Genomic DNA, 20,340 nt, shown 5'->3' with positions numbered 1-20,340 from the left:
ACCTGAGACTAAATTGCATATTCATATAGAGCTGTTTATACTATTAATGCAAACTGCATATGACTGTGAACCTCAGAGGAATTACTAAAAGCTCCTCCTCGCGCTGATACAACAAAACCCTTCAAAGCAAGTAATGAAAAAGTTTATTTCTAAAATTATTTTTGTTTTGTAACTGAATGTTTGTACTCTGTTTGTGAAAGGGGGAAGATCTGCAAGATCTTTTTTCAGGTTGTTGAGATAAATAGCTTAATTTACTTAGCTTGAGTTTCTGATTTATTTTTTTAATCTGTCATTAAAAGTGTCTGGAGAACATGTTCTGTGTGTGCTTGTTAGGAATTAAGAGAAATTTGGAGGGAATGGACTTCCTTCAGGGTGTATTATTTTGTGGTCTGAATATGTTGTTAAGCCACTATTGCATTATTTAGTAATCATTTAACTCTTTGCTTTCCTGTTGAGCAATCTGTTATGTGGAGCTTGAAGAAAGAAAAGCAACTTATTAAAGGGCGTACTTTGTTAGATCTAATCTTTTTCTGTCATTTCTGCAAATATTCATGCAAGAATATATGTATTCACAGTTTTTGGAGTCATTTTATTGGATCATTTCTCAGTGGGGTTTCTCTCATTTTTTTATTCTGATTTGATTTTATATGATCTGTAACACATGTTGTTTTCATGAGAGTTCATTGTTTATGTGAATAATATTGTTCTTTCATGAATATTTTGGCCCTTGAGAAATCAGTGGGAGATTAATTGTCGTCTTTAGTGGGACCAGGATTATAATTCCTTTTGGTTTATGGATTCCTCATCTTGTCCACTGGAATCACCTCTTCTTTCCATATCGTTATTTGACTCACTCATCTCTGAAGGTTGAGTTCCAAGTTCTTTCTCAATGAGGAGTGAATACTTTTGACCTTTTCATATTTGCTTGGTCTGTAAAGGGGAGATAAAGGTGGAGAAAAGACAGTGCCTGATCCCTTCCAGCTGGACCAGATGTATGGATAGAAAATGATGTTTCTCATTATTTTTGTTTTTCATGTTATCCTGCTGCACTTCTGGGCATTTGTGTGTTTTTGATATTGCAGGAGCACCTGGCTTGATTTTACTAAAGCAGGAGTAGTAAAAACTATTTTTATGCACAGTGTTTGGGAAGCTTAGATAACATACATCTTCTGCATCTGCTATACTTTTTACCTTTAAATTAGGATTATGAAAAATACTGTGAAACAAAAGTATACATAAGCATTGTTTTCACACAGTTTATTGGTAGGTGCTGGAAACATGGTAGTTAACATTTTCTTCTTAACCACTGAACTGTAGACTCTGATCATCTGCTTAAAATGGAACTCTTTTCTGGTCAAAATGCAGTTTGTGTTTTTATTTTTCTCAGCATGGGCCATCAAAGCACTGTTTCAGAGGTAGGATATTGATAACTGAGTGAGCTTTTTAATCCTGAAGGGTTTATTTGAAAGCTTGCTGTGGAACAACGATATAAAATAACTTTAAATGTACAAAAGAGATCTCAATAACGTTAAAAGGCAAAATGCCAAACAAATGCTAGATTATTTTTGTTATTTTAAAATGTATATATTTGACAAATCTTAGTAATTTTATAATCTTGCGCATTTCGTAATTGCCAGCTAGCCTGCCACCTGCTCTCTTCTGCCTCGAATCTTCCCACATCTGTGCTGCTTTGAAATCTGAGTATGCTTTTTCCTTAGTAGCAAATAATGTGGTGCTTGTTCTAATCAGACGTCATATGATGGATTACCTGAATGCAGTTTCCAGGCTTTTAGAAAATGTTAATTTCTTAAGCAAGCAGTTTGTATCTTAGCAGGATTAAGGTGCTGTGTAAACCAGATGTTTTAATAAATTGGTCTGTGAGGGGAAAGTTTATTCTGTTTTAGTGTGCTGCCTGAGGTCATCTAGCTTTGAAATAACTTATTTCCTCTTCCTAAGCAATGACACAAATCTGGTATTTGAAAAATCTGTCTGTATTCTAATGCTTTTTTATTCTTAGGACAGGTACAAGTAAGCAATTGTCAGTCTGAGATTCCCCATGGTGTCCTGCTAGTGTGCCTCAACCCTGACTCAGAGGGATTGCTGTAGGTCCAGAAAGTAAATCACTCTATGTGCCCATTGAATTTAAGGCTCTATATTGAGACTGCCAGCAACCATACCTGTTAGTGTCAGTTATGAAGCTATTCACTAGGAGCTAGTCTAAGCTCATAATACATTTTAACCTGAGCTCCAAATTCTCATCAAATGGTGATGACTTTGAGTCACTATTGATCTGGGCAATATTGAATTTAGTAACCCTGAGGTGAAAATCTCAAGGTGTTCTATTACCAAACTCTTAAAAATGTAGTGTCACGGAAAAGATGCTTCATTAAAAAAAAAAAAATATCTGCATTAGAGTGTTACTGAAAGTGTTAAGTCAGAAGAGTCCAGGCTTTCTTGTGGTTTATTAGACTTTGTGTCACTGCAAATATTGCAGACTCAGCGACTCAGCCCGAGTAGAATATTGGGGTTTACATGTTAAGTGAAACCTACAGTTTATGTCCCATAGTCAACTCCTACAGCTGGCATATTTACATCAGAATTATTACTGTTAATGAAAACTATACACATACTTCTAAAATAACTGTTTAAGTCTACCTGTATAATACACTTGGGCTGCTACCTGAGGTCAGTGAACTTGTACGGAACAATATATACATTTTGCCCCGTGCAACAGAATGCTAGTGGTAATATATTGATAACAGTTTGAATGGTAGAATCATTTAGGCTGGAGAAGACTCTTAAGATCATTGAGTCTAACCATTAACCCAGCACCACCATGTTTACCACTAAACCATGTCTCTAAGTGCCACATCTACATGGTGCCAGTTGGATGTAACTCCATTCACCAGCACTCTGGGCCTGGCCATCCAGACAGCTTTTAGCCAGTGAAGAGCACGGCCAGCCAAGCCATGAGCAGCCAGCTTCTCCAGGAGATGCCGTGGGAAACAGTGCCAAAGGCTGTACTAAAATCCAGGCAGACATGTCCACAGCCTTTTCCTCATCCACTAAGCAGGTCACTTTGTCACAAAAGGAGATCAGTTTGGTCAAACAGGACCTGCCTTTCACAAACTCAGGGTGGCTGATTCTGATCCCCTGGTTCTCCTGCACATGCTCTGTGATGGCACTCAAGGTGATCTGCTCCATGACCTTCCCTGGCACCAAGGGAGAGTGTGGAGAAGACATCCTTTTGTTGCATACTGTTTGTGATGTAGAAAACAGGATTTGATATAACAAAACATTAGCCAGACACCCTGGTTATTCTAAAATTTTTGTTTAATTGCATATTAGTGATTCTATTCCTCTTCTTTTTCTCTTTGCTAGGCACCGAGTCAGCCTAATGAACAAAAGAAAACTAGAAAGATTTTTTAATTTTTCATGCATCATAACTAACAGCCAATGTTTTTTGTTGGTTTTATGGCTAATCTGTTTGGTTTTTTAAGAAACTGTTGATTCAGAGCAGACTATTTCTAGGAAATTAGTGTATTTAGCATATTTCTACCCAATTGGTGTACTTTTTATTTTGTTTAGAAACAGTAGATTTATGTACTCTTTGAATCATCTTTCCTTAAATGCAGACAATAACCTTCTTTTCAGGCTTCTCAAATATTTAAACCTTTATGGACTTTATTTTGAATTTGAGTAGCTTTAAGGAGAGAATAAATGTGATTCTAAAAAAATATTATTTTTAATTATGGAGTTTTCCTTGGAGAGGATGACCCACATATTTAAATCTAGAGTAAGGCTTGTCTGCGTTTGAGCTGTGAATATCAAATCACTACGGTCAGGAATCTGATTTCATCTGCAGTTTTAAACATGCAATGCTTTTAATCCTCAGCTTTTCTTAAGGAAGAGTAAAGTTATAGGATGATGGTGATGATATATTCTTCAAGAAACATATCAAGTTGCTGTTTTGAGTGTTCTGGTGGATACACACCAAAGAACAAATTGTGTTTGTAAATACAAATGAAGAAATCAATTTCTCCTAGCAATGTATTCAGAGAAAATAGTTTTTATGACTGGGACAAATGTTAAAAGTAGTAAGCATAGCACCAAGAGTTAGAGAATTTTGCCTGAAATAGGTCAGGAATATATAAAAACTATATATATAAGCACTAACTGAACAACTGCTATGTAAGTATGTGTAATTTATGTCTTTTGTCTGTCTCTCTTTTACCTATTAGGTTGATTAAGTTAACAAAACATAGGAAACTTTATTTCTTTCTCTATTCTTTATTCATAGGAAGTAATGGTGTGGTTTTAGAATATATAATTCAATAATATCCTGCTTTCAAATGTGCCAGGCTCAGGCTGGCTGGAACTATTTTGGGTGGAGAGGTAGTGTAATCTGTCTGTCCAAGCAGGAAGGTCATGCTGTGAACCTTTAAGATTAATATTAAAAAGTATCTAAACGACACAGAGAAATTATTTGATATGACAGCTAGAAAAAAAGGGGGTTGGAAATTATATGTTTCACAGCACAACCAAAATTCAATCTATATTGCAAAGGAAACAAAGAGCCAAAATATATATTTCCCTAGGAACACTTCCTAAAGATAGTAACAATATGTTATATAAACACTTATACACTAGTTAAAAACATAAATCAGCCATACATATGTATGGAATTAAGGCAATACTGTTGACACTTTCTTGATATTTCCTGATTTTGATTGAGTTTTAAACTTTCCTTCTAATTAAATATAGTAGCAGAAGTTCTTGTCTTGTACAGACAAGAAGAGTAATATGCTTATTTTAACACCTTGCTGTAGATGCTGTGGTGTCAAATCCTAGCTCTCAGTAGTTTCCCAACTGAATCTGTGTTCCAGAAGTGATTGATGTGACTTGCTGCCATGATTCAGTCTGACTGGTTTCACACGTGTGCTTTCAGAACATCGTCCTCGTTGTTTTGAGTCTATCAATTAAAACTACTGAAGAGCTCAAGTTAATTGTGAGAAGTGTTAATCTGTGTGGACAAACACACAGGGCTTTTCAAATCCTGCTCTGTTTCTACACTGGGCAATGTTATAACCTAAGTTTAGGCACCTGCCTGGGTCCGAACTTGGGGCTGTATAGCTTCTGTGATGTTAACTTTTATAACTCAGGTTGGACTTGTTAATTTACCTCAGGGCTCAAGTTTTGTTGCATTTCTGAGATTGACATGGTAGTTGTTTATCACAGAAAAAACATGGTAGTTGACATAAGAGAAACCTTATTTCTGTGAGGAGGAACAGGAAGTTGATCTTTGCCAGTCAATCCTTGAAGATCTGATTCTTGTTGTTGGTGGTGTCTCTTCTGTCCTGAAGTTCATATCCATTTTACAGAAATTTGAAGCAACTGTGCAGTGCTTTTTAATTAATGGTCTTCATTGCACTGGTTTTGTTTTCTTTTCAGTCTGGGAGAGATGTGGAAAAACATCAAGTGGGACTGCTCTGATTTAGCCCAGTTGGAGTCAGGGGGTGGTGGTTTTCCTAGGTAGAGCTCCCTCCCTGTCACTTCCCAAAGCAAAGTCACTCCTGTATCAACTACAAAAGGAAGAGGAGAGGAGCAGAAGGGAGTAGTTACACATACAGGGTAGGAGCTGGAGGAAGATGTGAAAGCTGGTTAATCACTGTGGCCTTGCCCCGCTTGCCTGCCCGTTCAAGAGAAGGGAGAGAAAGCAGTTCAACAATCCATGTATCCTCAGAATTTTGCCAGCAAATGAGAGGAAAGGATGTTAAATATCCCTGAAATGGAATTTTCACAGAACCCACAACTCAGGGATCAGAAAGAATTTGCAGTTCATAGCATTGACTTCTGTAGTTCAATTCACTGCTGCTCTTTTTGGCTTTTTAATATGAATTTGAGCAGTGCAAACTGTTGCAAAATAGTTACTTACTTTTCTTGATATGATTTTAGCTATCTTTAAGTTGGAGAATGAAATTAGCTTCAAACGAATCTAGTTCTAATTTGTAATTGTAAATCAGTAGTGATTTTTCAGTATCATGTTTTCCAGACAAACCAATTAAAATCTGGTTAGATTCAGCATCTTGCCTTCTTTCGCAGTGCTTAGTGCTGCTGCTTTCTTCTTCTTTTCTTCCTGAGGCCATGACTGTAGTTTGATGAAATTTATAGAAATTGCCCAGAAACTATAATATAGGGTAAACTCCAGCAACTAAAATAAACTGAACAGTGTGAGAGGTGTTTGGCGCCTTTTTTTCCCCAGCAAAGATAATACGTAATCCTGCCTTGCAAGGAATGATTTAATACTACTGACATAAGCATTTTGCCACTTCAGAATTTTCAGAGAATCTCAATCTAGTTATTAGTCATTTTCTGTAGTGGTTTTGTCGGGTAGGATGTAGTTTTGAAAGGATCACTTCTAGTCTTCAAACTCTGAGTTCAGCACACTCAAGCATGCAGTTGAGTTCCATTTAAATGACTAGTACTTGTGTCCATAACCATTCTTAAAAAATGCTACTGAATAATATATTACTTGCTCAAACCTGCAAAAGAGAAGAGCACTCTTAATGTTGGCACAGTATGAGAAATGGTACATTAGAGTGAGGCTCATTTATCATATTGGTGGTGGCACTTTCTATAATTTCCAAAAGGCAGAATTTATTTAAAACATTGACTATCCTTGAGATGCAAATTGTGAAGGAGTGGAGGTTCTTGCATCATTTACAGTTGAGTACTATGAAAAGCCTGTGTTTTGCTGCAGCCTGCAGACTTTCCCAAAGTAAGCATGCAGTTACAGCATGCATTCACTTGATGTGTTGTATAGCATCAGATTTTTTTACACAGACCTCTTTAGGGAACATCAGCATTCTGGCCATCCAGACTTCTCCTAGGCATGTTCTCTGTTTAATCCTGAGACAAACTATGTGCCTGGATTTGTTTGTTTGTTTGTTTTTTAAAACATACAAACATGAACATTATACTTCAGTTTTTAGTATTTACAAGGTAATATTTGTAATTCACATTGGAAGTGTGGATTGGAACAGAATGGAACAGGTCTAGAAAGAAAATTTGCCAACAGAGAATATAGGTAGGAAGTTGGTAACTTTTAGTGTGTGTGTGTACGTTTGGGGTTTTTTTAACTATACTGATCTCGACTCAGTATCTGTCAGTATATTTCACTGCCTTAGGCTTTTTTTTGAAATGTCCTTGTTTGGAAAACTTCCCTGGTAATGCGAAAGGGAGTGCAGGAGGAATGAAGCTGACATTAATGGTACATTTTCAAATGGCTACAAGTTATGAGAAGGAAAATCTGTGCTTATGAGAAAAGACTGGTTTTTAATTACGCCAGACTTTGTGGTTATATTTGGGAATTTGACAGGCAAGTTCAATGTTTATATGTTTAAATAGTTTAACTGGTACTGCCCTAATTACATGTATACTATTTCATGATAATTAACAGTTTTGAAATTTGGGGTTCTTTTGCAAGTGCTCTGCTTGAGGTTGTCATCACAGATCTGTGTTTTATGAATGCATGAAAACTTCTCAGATTTCTCCTCCCCGCTTCATTTTTACTTGACAACTTAGACTGTTGGAAAACAGAACTGAAAATTGAGTTTAGTATGGGCCATGTTCATGACATTTTCCAGGTAGCCCATTTAGGGTCCTAAATGCATACATTGAATCTGATTGTTCCAGGCATAATCTGCTGGGACAGTAGATTTCTTTTTTTTCTTTCCTTTTCTATTTTTCCTCCTTCATAGCCAAATTTAAGACATTCAAAACATCTGTTAGGTTGTCAGCTAGTTACCATTCTCTGTTTTTGTTTGCTACCAAAGTGAACTTGTATGCTGAAACTAAATCTCTACATTTTGGTCTTTTTGCATACCCAAATTTTATCATATTTGGACATGATGTCCATTATCTGTGGTGATGAAATGTCTCTGAGGGAGGCAGTTGAAACCATATTATGAAGGAAGGCAAGGGAAACAAAAAACCCCGATTTTTTTGTAAGCTGTTTAGGGGGAATGAAGGTGAGAGAAAGAGTTTGCCACCAACAGACCAGTGTAAAAAACCTCCACAAAACCCAGACAAATCCAAAAGTTATTTGGATAAGATCTCTATCTTATGATAAAATGTTCCAGGAAGCATGACAAAAAAGCTGGACAGAGGAGAGAAGAGGACAGCACTGCAGAGCAGTCAGTCAGCAGGATTAGCTGTGTAATGTTGTCTTGTTCATTATGACACCATCACAGGATGCTTTAGTGCAGTGAATGGTTTTTAATACTGTACGTTACTGTTTTCAAAATATCCATAACATGCCATGTTACACTGGAGTGGATAAAGGAAGAGTATACAGCCTGATGCTGTTAAATATTTCACACTTGCTTAGTCTACTTAGTATTTCATGAAACAAATAATAACCTTGCGAGGAGAAACACTCTTTATACGAATAAAGACTAATCATATGCTTTAATGTATCTGCATGCTTTTGGGCTCATCTTCTCCACTGAATTTGGCACGGTTAAAGATTTTTAATGGATGAAGTAATTATGAAAAAAGTTACCACCTGCAATCTGTGGAGGACTTACTTCCCTAAGCACTTCTTTACTGAAGTTTATGGAAGTTATAAAATTCTTCTCCTGAAAATTTCATTCATTCACCCATATACTGTAGAAGATTTGCAATTTCATATTCTCTATCAAACGGAAATACTTTTCAAACTGCATTTAAGAATCCAAATAGAGTGGTGTTTTGAGAGAGAATTAAATGAAAAACATTTATTCCCTTTCTTTGAGAATTGGTCTCCACATTAATGTATCACAGGCCAAACCTAATTACCTATTCAACCTATAGTTTATTTGATCTGCATGCCTGAGTGTCCTACAATCAAATTTAGTGAAGAGCTTCTCACTTTTTTCTGCATTAAAACAATTGCCTTGAAGCAGCTAACAATTAAAAAATAAATGAGTTAACACTTTGTGCTAAGTGCTACCATTTAAGTTGTAATATGCAATTAAAAACTACATTTTAATTTCTGTTCAATTACATTGACTTAAATAGTAATTTTAGTGTTATATTTATGAACCATTTAATTGACATTTTTCCTCTGGCATGTGTGATGCAAAAGTAGATTTGATTTTGAGAATGTGGTAAGAAATAACCTTTTCCCCCCCATGGTCTGCTGTAATGACAAACAGAAAAAAAGGCAGAATTACCTGGGTTTTGTGTAAATATGACAGAACAATTTAATTTCAAGAGCCATAAAAATATGTTGCAATTCAAATTATTTTTTATGTTTTTGAAAACTATCTGCTTTGTAAGGAGGATTACTCAGATTGCTTTATGGTAATGTAGGTGGTATTTGAAACACTCCCACATGTATTTGGTCATTTTAATAGCTATAGGTTAAAGAAAGCTTTGTATTAAATCTAGAATCAAAGCCTGATAAAAACCTGAAGTGTGAAAACATGTATTGTAGAGCAGTGCCATTTTTCAGGTGTGTATTGCTAGAGACAGATGCTTTACTAGTTTTGGCTTTAGCTCCTTCTTTTAAAAAGAAAACAGTGTATGAGTTGATGCATTGCTAGCAATTAGTTAACGTATTTTTATTTTAATACTAGAGGGAAGTTGCTATGGAACAAGGTCCTTATTAGAATGGATTAAGATTTTCTCTGAGTGGCTTTTTTGTAATTTGGGGATTTACATGATAAAGAATATGTAAGATACACACAAAGAAAATCTATAGAAATTACTGAAGGGTTGGAAATGGTATCTTACTGATACTCAGAGAGTGACCTTCATGGGAGAAAATACTTGTTATTAAAGTTTTGCTTGGTCTGGGAGGAAGACATGGAAAAGCTAATGGTTAGAAGTGAAAGCCTGAGGCATTGGAATGAATGTAGCATGGTAGCAATCATCTTGTGAGTATACAGCACATGTTGTACTTCATTTTTAAGTCATTGTTTGTCACCTCTTCTGTCAGAGGACTGATTAATTTTATTTTTTTTAGTATCTGCAACTTTCTGAATATAGTCATAACTTTAAAAAATTGTCTTACTGTTTCAGGTAGCTGGTTCTTAACTTGATTTATATTTAATTCTCCTCCTCCTTCCATGATTTTTGTCTTCTGTTTGAACACAGATTTTTCTGTCTTCAGGTATGGCTGATTTTAAATCTAGGAATAGCCTGGCAGCACCATGTAATGCTGCTGAAGGTGGCGGTGGGAGAACCTCTTATTTGCTTCATGCTGAGGTTAAGTAAGAGATACATATATATATACTTATATAGAGGCACATCTTTAGAATGAGAAAGTCCTTTTGGACCTGCATTAGCTGTGAAATGTACTTGTAAATAAATATTTTAGTTTATGTTTCTGACTAGATGGCAAATGGTTTTGTTTTCAATAAAAAACCACCATACAAGGCCTGTTATATTGACATTATATGGTTATGGACATATTTGTGTTTTGGTTTCTAATATGCCTAAACTCTCAAAATAAACTTGGATTTTTTTTTTTATGCCTTTTTAATGCTTACAAATCATTTGTTGACATGCAGTTAGGATGGGCTACCATACTGCTTGAAGGTAAAAAAATTGTCAAAATTGTGAATTCTGACATATAATAGCCAGTGGAAGAATCTCAACTGCAACCATTTTACTGGAGTTAAGTTATTCTTGTCTCAGACTAAAAAGTGAAGATAGCTGCCTGGGGGGGTGAGGGTGGTGAAGAGCTTCAGAAAGGGAAAGACTTATGCAAATCCAAAATAAGGTAAGCCCAAGAACAAAAAATTACTTCCCCCCCACCCCCCTGAAAATAGAGGAAGGCACATGACAAGGATTTTGTTGAAATATTGGATGATCAAAATATAAAGCAGTTTCAAGAAGATGCTAGGGCCGAAAGTCCCTTTCACTCAAGTTAACTACAAGGAAGTTTAGGGAGTTTTTGACATGATATATTGAAGAGGAGGGAGTGTTTTAGAATCAAGCATTCATCTGATGATGATAAATAACAAATTGCTTGGAACAATGGTCTTCACCATTCGTTGACCTAAAAAGAACTCTAATATCAAACCCATTTAATACTGCTGTTAATATTTTAGCAATTACTTAAATGAGCCTTGAAACAAAAGATAGAAATAGGATACCAATTCTTGAACTTCCTTAAGGATTCTGGGAAATACAGACTGGTTAGCATGACTTCCATACTTGGTAATTTTTTAAGTTATGAAGTGAATGGTACTATTAGAAGCACCAGTTTAAAAATAATAGTAAGAAGTCAGTGGGAATGTCAAGCAAAGTTATGCCTTAGTCTTAGAGCTTTACAATGTACTTGGATTTTATAAAGCTTTTGACAGCTTTTTCTGTCAGCAAGACTTCTTATAGAGACAAAGGAATGCTAAGATGGAAGGGAATATCTTTAGAATAATGCTTGTCAAGAATAGGAAACAAATACATTTTGGTTATTGCAAAATGTCACTAGAGGAGTTTCATGTATATCTGCAAGGAACTGGTACGTACTGGAAATGGTCTATAGTGCAAGGGATAACAGAGAATTATTCAGGGAAGCACTAATTGAAATGTCTGCGAAATTCCCATTCTCAAACAGGCAAGGTCTAGAAAAATCTCTCCAAGGACTTCTGTCTTTTCCTATGGACTCTCCTACTGCAGAAAAATTGTCCTCAGCTGTGTGCTTAGAAAGTAAAGAAATTACATGGCTTACTACTAGTGGGGTTTTTATTTTTGCTGGGGTTTTTTGCCTCTCCCTCCTGTATTATGTGTGGTACTGTAGAGCAGGGCAGAAACCTATTGGACAGAGAAATAAAAGGGCAGCAGGCTTTGGTAAGAAGTGAGAAGGTGAATGTGTGTAGAAAACCAGCTTATGATGCTGATTAAGAGCAAATATGGGATGAGGAGAGCAGACAACTTCATCATTGGCTTTGTAATAGAAATGGATTCAACTTCATGCTTAGGAAATCCCTGGTCTGCATTGGGAGCAGCTGTGAGGGAAAGAATCTCTCTGTCCTAAAACATTTGCTGATGAATGTGGTAGAAGACCTGATACTGAGAAGACCTGATATTTCACACTTCTGTTCTTAGGTTCTCACTCTTCTCTAAGAGCTGTTGTCTACTATATTATGTATATTGTGTAATATTTTAATGCTTTTAATGGTGAAGGCATTCCTGTCTGAGGAATAGTATAATCAAAAAATGATTATAGTTAGGTTATTATTTTGACAACTTTATAAGAGAAGACAGTTACTTATATCTTTATATTTACATATAGTTGCTTTGAAAAATTCTAAGATTATTGTGCCTGAGAATTGGAATGGCAAATGTTGCCTTCTTTGAATTTATTAAGTTGTCAGTGGAACTCATGGACACTTACAGGCCTGTACATCTAACATCTCTTTAGAGAAAACAAAAAAAATTGATATAAAGAGTAGAATTTGTGAGCATTAGGGTAAATATGACCTACATGGAGTCCTGAACACTGCTTCTATAATGGGAAATCCTACCTTAAACCCTCTGGGCTTCATAAAAAGATTAAAAAATATGCAGGGAGAAGGTGATCTCATTGATAAACCAGTGAAATGTTAGAAATTGTTAAGAAAAGAATAGAGAGCAAAACAGAAGAGTTCTTATTCCACTGTATAATTTAAGATTAATCCTGCCTTGTGCAGTCTGGTACCTCATTTCAGAGCGGTTGGTTATGATGGAAAAAGGAATCATTGTCATTAAATGGCTTTGACATGAGAAGCAGCTGAATAGATTAGGACTCTTTGGCTGGGAAGAGACAACTTACAGGAGAAGACTACTGAGGGATATTTTGAACAAAGTTGTGAGTGACGTGGAAGTCAGTACACACAGACTATTTGGGTGTAATTCTCGCAAAACCAAGAGCCAGGTGTCATTAAAGCTGGAGAGAACCAGGTTCAAAACACAAAATAAGCTGCTGCCTTGTATAATTAGTAGCAGATGTGTGCAACTCCTCATGAAGTTGCAAATCCGGAAGGTTTACATAGTTTCACAGGAGACTGGAAAAAACTTTGAAAGACAAATTCATTGAGTTAGATAAATTTAAATAGATACAACATATCAGCCTAGAGAAATTGCCTGGAGTGGAAAGAATTGGTGTCTGGGAAAATATTAGGGGAAGCATAGGTAACCTATATGCTTGCCTTTGTCTTACTCTTGTGTATGCATATGGTCCCTGTTTTGTCAGAGCAGGGTGGGACTGGAGAGAATGAATGACAAACATAATCTTTCTTATTATCACAAAGTTTGCTGCTGCTGCACTCCCTGAGCAGAAATGATGAGCTTACTGACCTGCTTAGGCCGTTGCTCTGAAACAGCTTAGCTGGCCTTGTTTTTGTTGGCTTACTTAATAAAAACAGTGCTAGTGGAAGTTGGAGTTGAGTAAGAGCTTTGAAGGACCAAAGGGTTATATGAACATGAGTTCAGATCATTAATGTCCTTTAGCAGATCTTGAGAGCTTCACAAGAGGTCTTTAGAACTGTAGCAGACCCTTTGTGTTCAGCAACAGCTGGATCCCAGTGCCAGATGTGTATTAGACTTAATAAAACAAGACTGATTTCAGACTTCTTACAGATAAACCAAGAAACTGTAAGAATATAGAAAAATATTGTAATAAAAATACATTATGAGTAAGAAATTACATCAGGAAAACTTTTCTGTTCCTTAGTTATTGGATAGAAGCATCACCATCTTGTAGGTTAAATGTTTCCTGATTCATAAAATTGTCCAGGATTTTACTAGGACCCCTGGTCTAGAAATATTTGGACAGATATTTTTAAATAGATGCTGCCTCATGTTTTATTTGCTAGATCATGGACCAGATGTGCTCAAATCAGTGAATCACCAAAATTAGATGAAGTGTAGGACAAAGTCCTAGCTAGGTTGAAACATTGTCCTTACAAAAGTTATTTTAATTGAATCTACAGTATATTGATGACAGGAAGAAATGGTCTAAAGCTAAAATTTAGTCTAAAAAAATCAAATTATCTCATATTGTCAAGGCACTGTAAATTACTCTAGAAGTTTCCTTATAAACTCTCAAATACCAGTCACTTTGCAATTTTATCAATAAAACCATATAGAGTTTTATACTTGTTGATGTTGACAGATCTTAAGGAGTCAGACTTTTCTTGACGAGAAATGCTTTGTTGTCTAAAAATTTGCTTTAAATGTAATTGAAAATAGTGTTGCTCATATTTACAAAAATCGTAATAGTGGGATGGAATTGCTAAGTGCAGAAGCACATGTAAGAGTGATGCTAAACAATAAGCCACATTCATATTTCTTTCCTATAGAAAGGTGCATAGTGGTTTGCATGAAGTAATCCTTCAGCATTGCCAGCTATGTACACTAAACCATGTTAAAGGATTATTTGTTATGGGAATGCTATGAAACTTTCATATATCTACACTTGTAGCTTATTTTCATTTTAAAGACCGTAGAACATAACTCTGTACTTTTAATTTTATATTCAGTATGGGGAGTTAATCCCAGAGTGGGGCTTTTTTGATGCGAAATCTGAATGCTTGTGTAGTGACAACAGCTGTCCCCTCACCATGTGGTGTCTTCCATTGCTTTACTGTAGAGATGAATTTTGGCCCAGTGTTTCAGTAATATTGGACACACATGGTTTTAGGTGACAAAGCAGTATGTTTATGCATTCATTTGACTCTTGCAGTTACAGTTGGCTACAGATTAGAACAGGGAGAATACATTCACACCATGACCACCCTCGTAGCTGCTTGTAGTAGTTGGATCACAGTAGGTTCTGTTGCATCTAAAGGCACAATTAACTGTTGCTGAGGAATTGCAAATTCACAAAAGCTCTTGTACAGCTTTTGCTGTTGAGAGTTGGTTTTTTAAAAGCTTTTTCAAAGATTTCCGAATTTATAAATGTTTTAGGTCTTCGCATTCTAAAATTACTGTCAGCTTGAAATAAGATTAAGAAGTTGATATTTTAATGTAGCTAATGAATTCTTGTGCTGTGAATTAGCTGTGTAATTAACTACAGATATGCAGAATGATTGTAGTTTTTGTCCATTATTTAGGAAGATAACCTTAAGAGTTCTGTAACATTTACAAATGGGTAGTAAAATTGTGAGCACAAAATTGTGAGCTTACCAAAAAAGTCTGAAAGTAAAACTTGCAGAAAACTTCTGACATATGTATATCACTGAAAAGATCATCTTGATTTCCATGTGTAATTGCTTAGATATGCTTTGGATATGGTAAGAGAATAACTGTGAATGTACTTAAAGGAAAAAAAAAAATAAAAACCAACAACCCTTCCCAAGTTTTAGTACAAATTAAATAGAAAATCACACTAAACTGCATATTAAGGCTAATTATGAGGTACAAAATTTGACTGATTTTTAAACAAAGGGCTTTTAACCAAAACTCGTAGAAGAATTCATTATAAAAATTTTATCACTGTAATTTAAATAAGTAAAATATTAAGTACTGCAAATCTTTCTTTTAAAACCAATATAAAATATCTACATGAAGTATAATAAATGGATTATATCAACTTTTTAAAAATAGTAAAACTAATAAGGTTATTGTGCAGTGTGAAGATTTTCTGTGTATTTATCATTTCTTCTGTAATTGTATAATGCATGTAATGCATCTGTGAGATCTCTCACATACACATTGTTTAAGTGTCTTGTGTTTGAAACATCATAGAATTCATTTTATTCTTGTATGAAAAACTATGAATGTTTGAGGCTTTCAGCATTGAATAAAGGCCTACATGGATCCAAACCAGGACGATTGATAAAATCCTTGCTACTATTGGCTATTATTTACTGTCTTTTAAGTGGCAGGTTGTATTTATGCCAATTTATCTGCTTCAGGGAACACTCTTGATAGCAGAACAAAGTGAATAAAAGTAGTTTGCTTTGCAAATGAATGCAAATGGTGAAGCCTTTCGGGAAGCCCTTTAACAGGAGCAATGCACTTTGATTATGAGTGAAGCTGCCATTTGGACATGGTGAAAAGAGCACGCTTGAACCATTGATTGGGGGAGACAGTAAAAAGTCAGGAAGGGCCCCGTTAAGCTTGCAGTGCGGCAGGCGGATGTCAGTGTGGTTAGAGCACAGTGGGAGAATGACAGGCAGGATTAGTGTCAGGGAGAAGCTTTGCTGTAGTTGTGGAGATGGTCCCTGGGGTCACTCACCTCTGACTGTTGTTCTGTGCTGATGGCTCTGTAATGCAAACCGCTTGATATGTGCCTGTTCATTATTGGAAATAATAGTGATTAGAAGAGGTATGTCATAAAGAGTTCCCTAAAAATAAATAAAATGGCAAAGTAGTGATGGTAACGAAGACTTGGCTCTGCAGTCGTTGCCAAAGATGCTGCAAATGTCAAAGACAGTTACTGCGTCTTGCCTTCTGAGGCAAGCGCGGTTTCATGCCTTAAACCGCTCTAATTGTGTGTTCCTTGCTTTGTTCACTTTTATTTGGCCGTTATGAAGACAGTTATTGTTAACAGCCTGGCATGTAGTTAGAGCAAAACATTTTTATATCTTTTGATTATTGGGTGGTAGAAGCATCCGTTTTGGTTTTGTGGCGTAACTGCATTTTAGGGACGGGGGAGGGCTTTTTTTAGTAGTCTTGATCCAATATTAGAATCAACAGATTTCACTCCTGGATCGTGCCAGAGTTCTAAAACACTAGGTGATAACAGTGACTAAAAGCTAAGATGACTGTTCTGTTTTATCTCTAGAGGCTTTTTTAGTATGTAAAAATTGAGATATTTTCTTTGTCTTCGCTGAAAAAATATTACATATGCAATTAACTACATGTCTAAAACTTTACATCTTAAACTGTGATGTAACCATGGAATCATTTAGGTTGGAAAAGACCTTTAGGATCATTGAATCCAGCTGTTAACACAGCACTAGCCAACTCCACCACTAAACCATGTCCCTAAGTGCCACATTCAGATGTCTTTTAAATAACTCCAGGAATGGTGATTCCACCACTTCCCTGGGCAGCCTGTTCCAATGTTTGAAAATCCAGTTGATGAAGAAACTTTTCCTATATCTAATGTAAAGCTCTCCTGGTACAACTTGAGGCCATTTCCTCTGATCTTATACCTTGTTACCTGGGAGAAGAGACCAACTCCCACCTCACCACAACCTCCCACCTCAGGTAGTTGGAGAGAGTGATAAGGTCTCTCCTCAGCCTCCTTTTCTTCAGGCTGAACACCCCCAGCTCCCGCAGCTGCTCTTCATCAGATTTGTGCTCCAGACCCTTCACCAGCTTTGTTGCCCTTCTCTGGACACACTTCAGCACCTCAATGTCCTTCTTGTAGTGAGGGGCCCAAAACTCAACACAGGATTGGAGGTGCAGCCTCAGCAGTGCCGAGTACAGGGGCACAATCACTGTCCTGGTCCTGCTGGTCCCACTATTGCAGATACAGGCCAGGATGCCACTGGGCTTCTTGGCCACCTGAGCACTGCTGGCTCATGTTCAGCTGCTGTTGACCAGCACCCCCAGGTGCTTTTCTGCTGGGCAGCTTTCCAGCCACTCTTCCCCCACCTGGAGCCCTGCCCTGGGTTGTTGTGACCCAAGGGAGGGACCCGGCACTTGGCCATGTTGAACCTCCTGCCATTGGCCTCTTCCCATGGATCCAGCCTGTCCAGATCCCTTTGTCGAGCCTTCTTGCCCACCAGCAGCTCAACACACCCAACATGGTGTGTCTGTGAACTGACTGAGGGTACCCTCGATTCCCTTGTCCCGATCATCAGTAAAGACATTAAACAGGACTGGCCCCAAAACTGATCCCTGGGAAACACCCCTGGAGAGCAGGTGCCAGCTGGATGTAACTCCATTCACCAACATTCTGGGCCTGGCCATCCAGTTTTTAGCCAGTGAAGAGCACGGCCAAGCCATGAGCAGCCAACTTCTCCAGGAGATGCTGTGGGAAACAGTGCCAGAGGCTGTACTAAAGTTCAGGCAGACACATCCACAGCCTTTTCCTCATCGACTTAGCAGGTCACCTTGTCACAGAAAGAGATCAGTTTCGTCAAGCAGGACCTGCCTTTCACAAACCCAGGGTGGCTGATTCTGATCCCCTGGTTGTCCTGCACATGCTGTGTGATGGCACTCAAGGTGATCTGCGCCGTGACCTTCCCTGGCACCGACATCAGACTGACAGACCTGTGGTTCCCTGGATCTTCCTTCTGGCCCTTCTTGTAGATGAGCATCACATTTGGTAACTCTCTGTCCACTGGGACCTCTGCAGTGAGCCAGGGCTGCTGGTAAAATTGAAAGGGGGCTCAGTGAGCACTTCCTCCAGCTCCCTTGTACCCTTGAATGGATCCCATCCAGCCCCATGGGCTTGTGTGTGTCTGAGTGGTGCAGCAGGTCACTGACCATTTTCCTTTGGATTATAGGGGCTTCACTGCACTCTGTTTCTGTCTTCCAGCTCAGAGAAATTAAATGTGTTAGTCTGCGTAATACATACAACACATTTTTTGAGTGTTCAGGATTTTCAGCAGAGTGAGAAGGTACACAGATATTTTTTTGTTGTTTTTACATTATTAGATTAATTTGTTTAAAGGGATTTTTTTTTTCCAGTATATTACCTTGCAAATATTTGTCCAAGATCCCAGTGTAATGAATGTTTTACAAATGTTTTACAGGCACCTGAATGGACAGAGGAGGACCTGAGCCAGCTGACAAGAAGTATGGTTAAGTTCCCAGGGGGAACCCCCGGTCGATGGGAAAAGATTGCTCACGAATTGGGTCGATCAGTGGCAGATGTGAGTTCACTCAGATTTGCATTGTGGAGAGGATGACAAACCAGAACAAGACAGGCAGTGTAGAAGGCAGACATATATGGGGGCCGACATTGTCTTTTGAGAGCAGCTACAATCCTTTTAGGACCTGGAAGTGAACCATTAACTAACTATGCAAGAAGCAGATGTCAGCCAGTCTCTCCCTCCGCAATTAACAGCTGTAACTGATCGGCTGGATGGGGGATTCTGGTGCTTACAAACTTCAGCTACTGCAACTCAGTAACAGAAAACAATGTGCTGCAGGTTTTGTAGCAACCTCCTTTCACTGCAAGTGAATGTTTGTGTGACTTGGTTAAAGATTACATTTCTATTTCAAGCCAGTCCTTAAAAAATGCATATGAGCTCATGGTGTTTAGACAGGTGGTTTCCATTAATTAAACTGAAATATCTTTACAAATTTTAAAACAAGTAATACATATGATACTATTTCAGTGCCTTTTTCAGGATTATAGCATGCTTAATAATTGTATCATGTAAAAATGATTAATGTCCTTGTTAATTCATATTTTATAGTATTTTACCAGATATCAAAGCAAGCTTGTACTTACGGATTTTAAGTGTTATGATCTTAAAACCCTTAGGGGCTAGGCTGTAAAAGACTTTTCCTTTGCAAGCAATAGATCACAAGAACATGATGTAGTGTCTGCTGAGGACCATTTGAAAGCCCTTTCAGCTGACCCTATTTTTATAGGCTCTGTAGGGGTTAATGAGAATAATGTTTAAATCTGTTGATGTACATTTTGAGATTAGATATTCCTTATTATATTTCATAAACTATCTTAAATAATGGCAAACAAAGCTACAGGCTAGAGTAACCTCTTATAGCCTTCTGGGCAATTTGTGTACTTAAATTTTTTTTTACTTTGTTGATATAATTACAGAAAGATATTTTTAGAACTTCCTTTTAAAGTTTTAATGCATCTGTACAGTTCTGTTGCATATACCAAAAAGTAAGCCATTTGCATTCTAATTTTAGAACAACACATTATTTGCAAGAAGTGACTAACCTGCTAATGAAATGAAATTAAGGGTTTTAAGGTTTATTCTGATTAGTATTGTGTATTATATTTCTTGAAGTATTCATACTACTCAACTGAAATGATTTTATTACAAAGATGCAACATTTCACTGAGCAAATATTAACAGCAAAACTGTTTTGTATGGATTGGTAGTGTAAGGTGTGCATAGCAAAGATCTTTTGAGATTGCTTTGGAAAATCTGGTTAATTGTCTTGATACAGATAATACAGACATGTGGAATGGTTCCACATATACCCATCACAAAACTAACACTGTCTTAGCATTGCCTTCAACAACATGTTCTTTTGTTTCAGTGAGTAAATGAAAGAGATGTGGTTGTTCTAGGAGCTGTCATTTTCTTGTATGAAAAAAGGAATTTTCAAGGATTTTTCTGTGTGGAGAAAGGTCTGAGTGTAGTCCTTTTTACTGCCCAGTGACCTCCAGCTATATGATTAATGTGTTCTCCACACAAGTTTTTACTT

General features: G+C 37.1%; 1 protein-coding gene across 2 annotated transcripts in view; it reads left to right on the top strand.

Annotated features, from left to right (window-relative positions):
• DNAJC1 (DnaJ heat shock protein family (Hsp40) member C1) overlaps window positions 1-20,340 on the top strand; it is a 102,663-nt gene that overhangs the window by 69,090 nt on the left and 13,233 nt on the right. For both annotated transcript variants that reach the window (XM_050325669.1, XM_050325678.1), the window contains exon 9: window positions 18,684-18,803. In XM_050325669.1, coding sequence (XP_050181626.1) covers window positions 18,684-18,803 — 120 coding nt within the window. The remainder of the gene's footprint in view (window positions 1-18,683; window positions 18,804-20,340) is intronic.

Source organism: Myiozetetes cayanensis, unplaced genomic scaffold, assembly GCF_022539395.1.
Source record: "Myiozetetes cayanensis isolate MyiCay16 unplaced genomic scaffold, myiCay2020 scf1, whole genome shotgun sequence".
NCBI classification, from domain to species: domain Eukaryota; kingdom Metazoa; phylum Chordata; class Aves; order Passeriformes; family Tyrannidae; genus Myiozetetes; species Myiozetetes cayanensis.
This window is presented reverse-complemented; position numbering and strand designations above follow the sequence as displayed.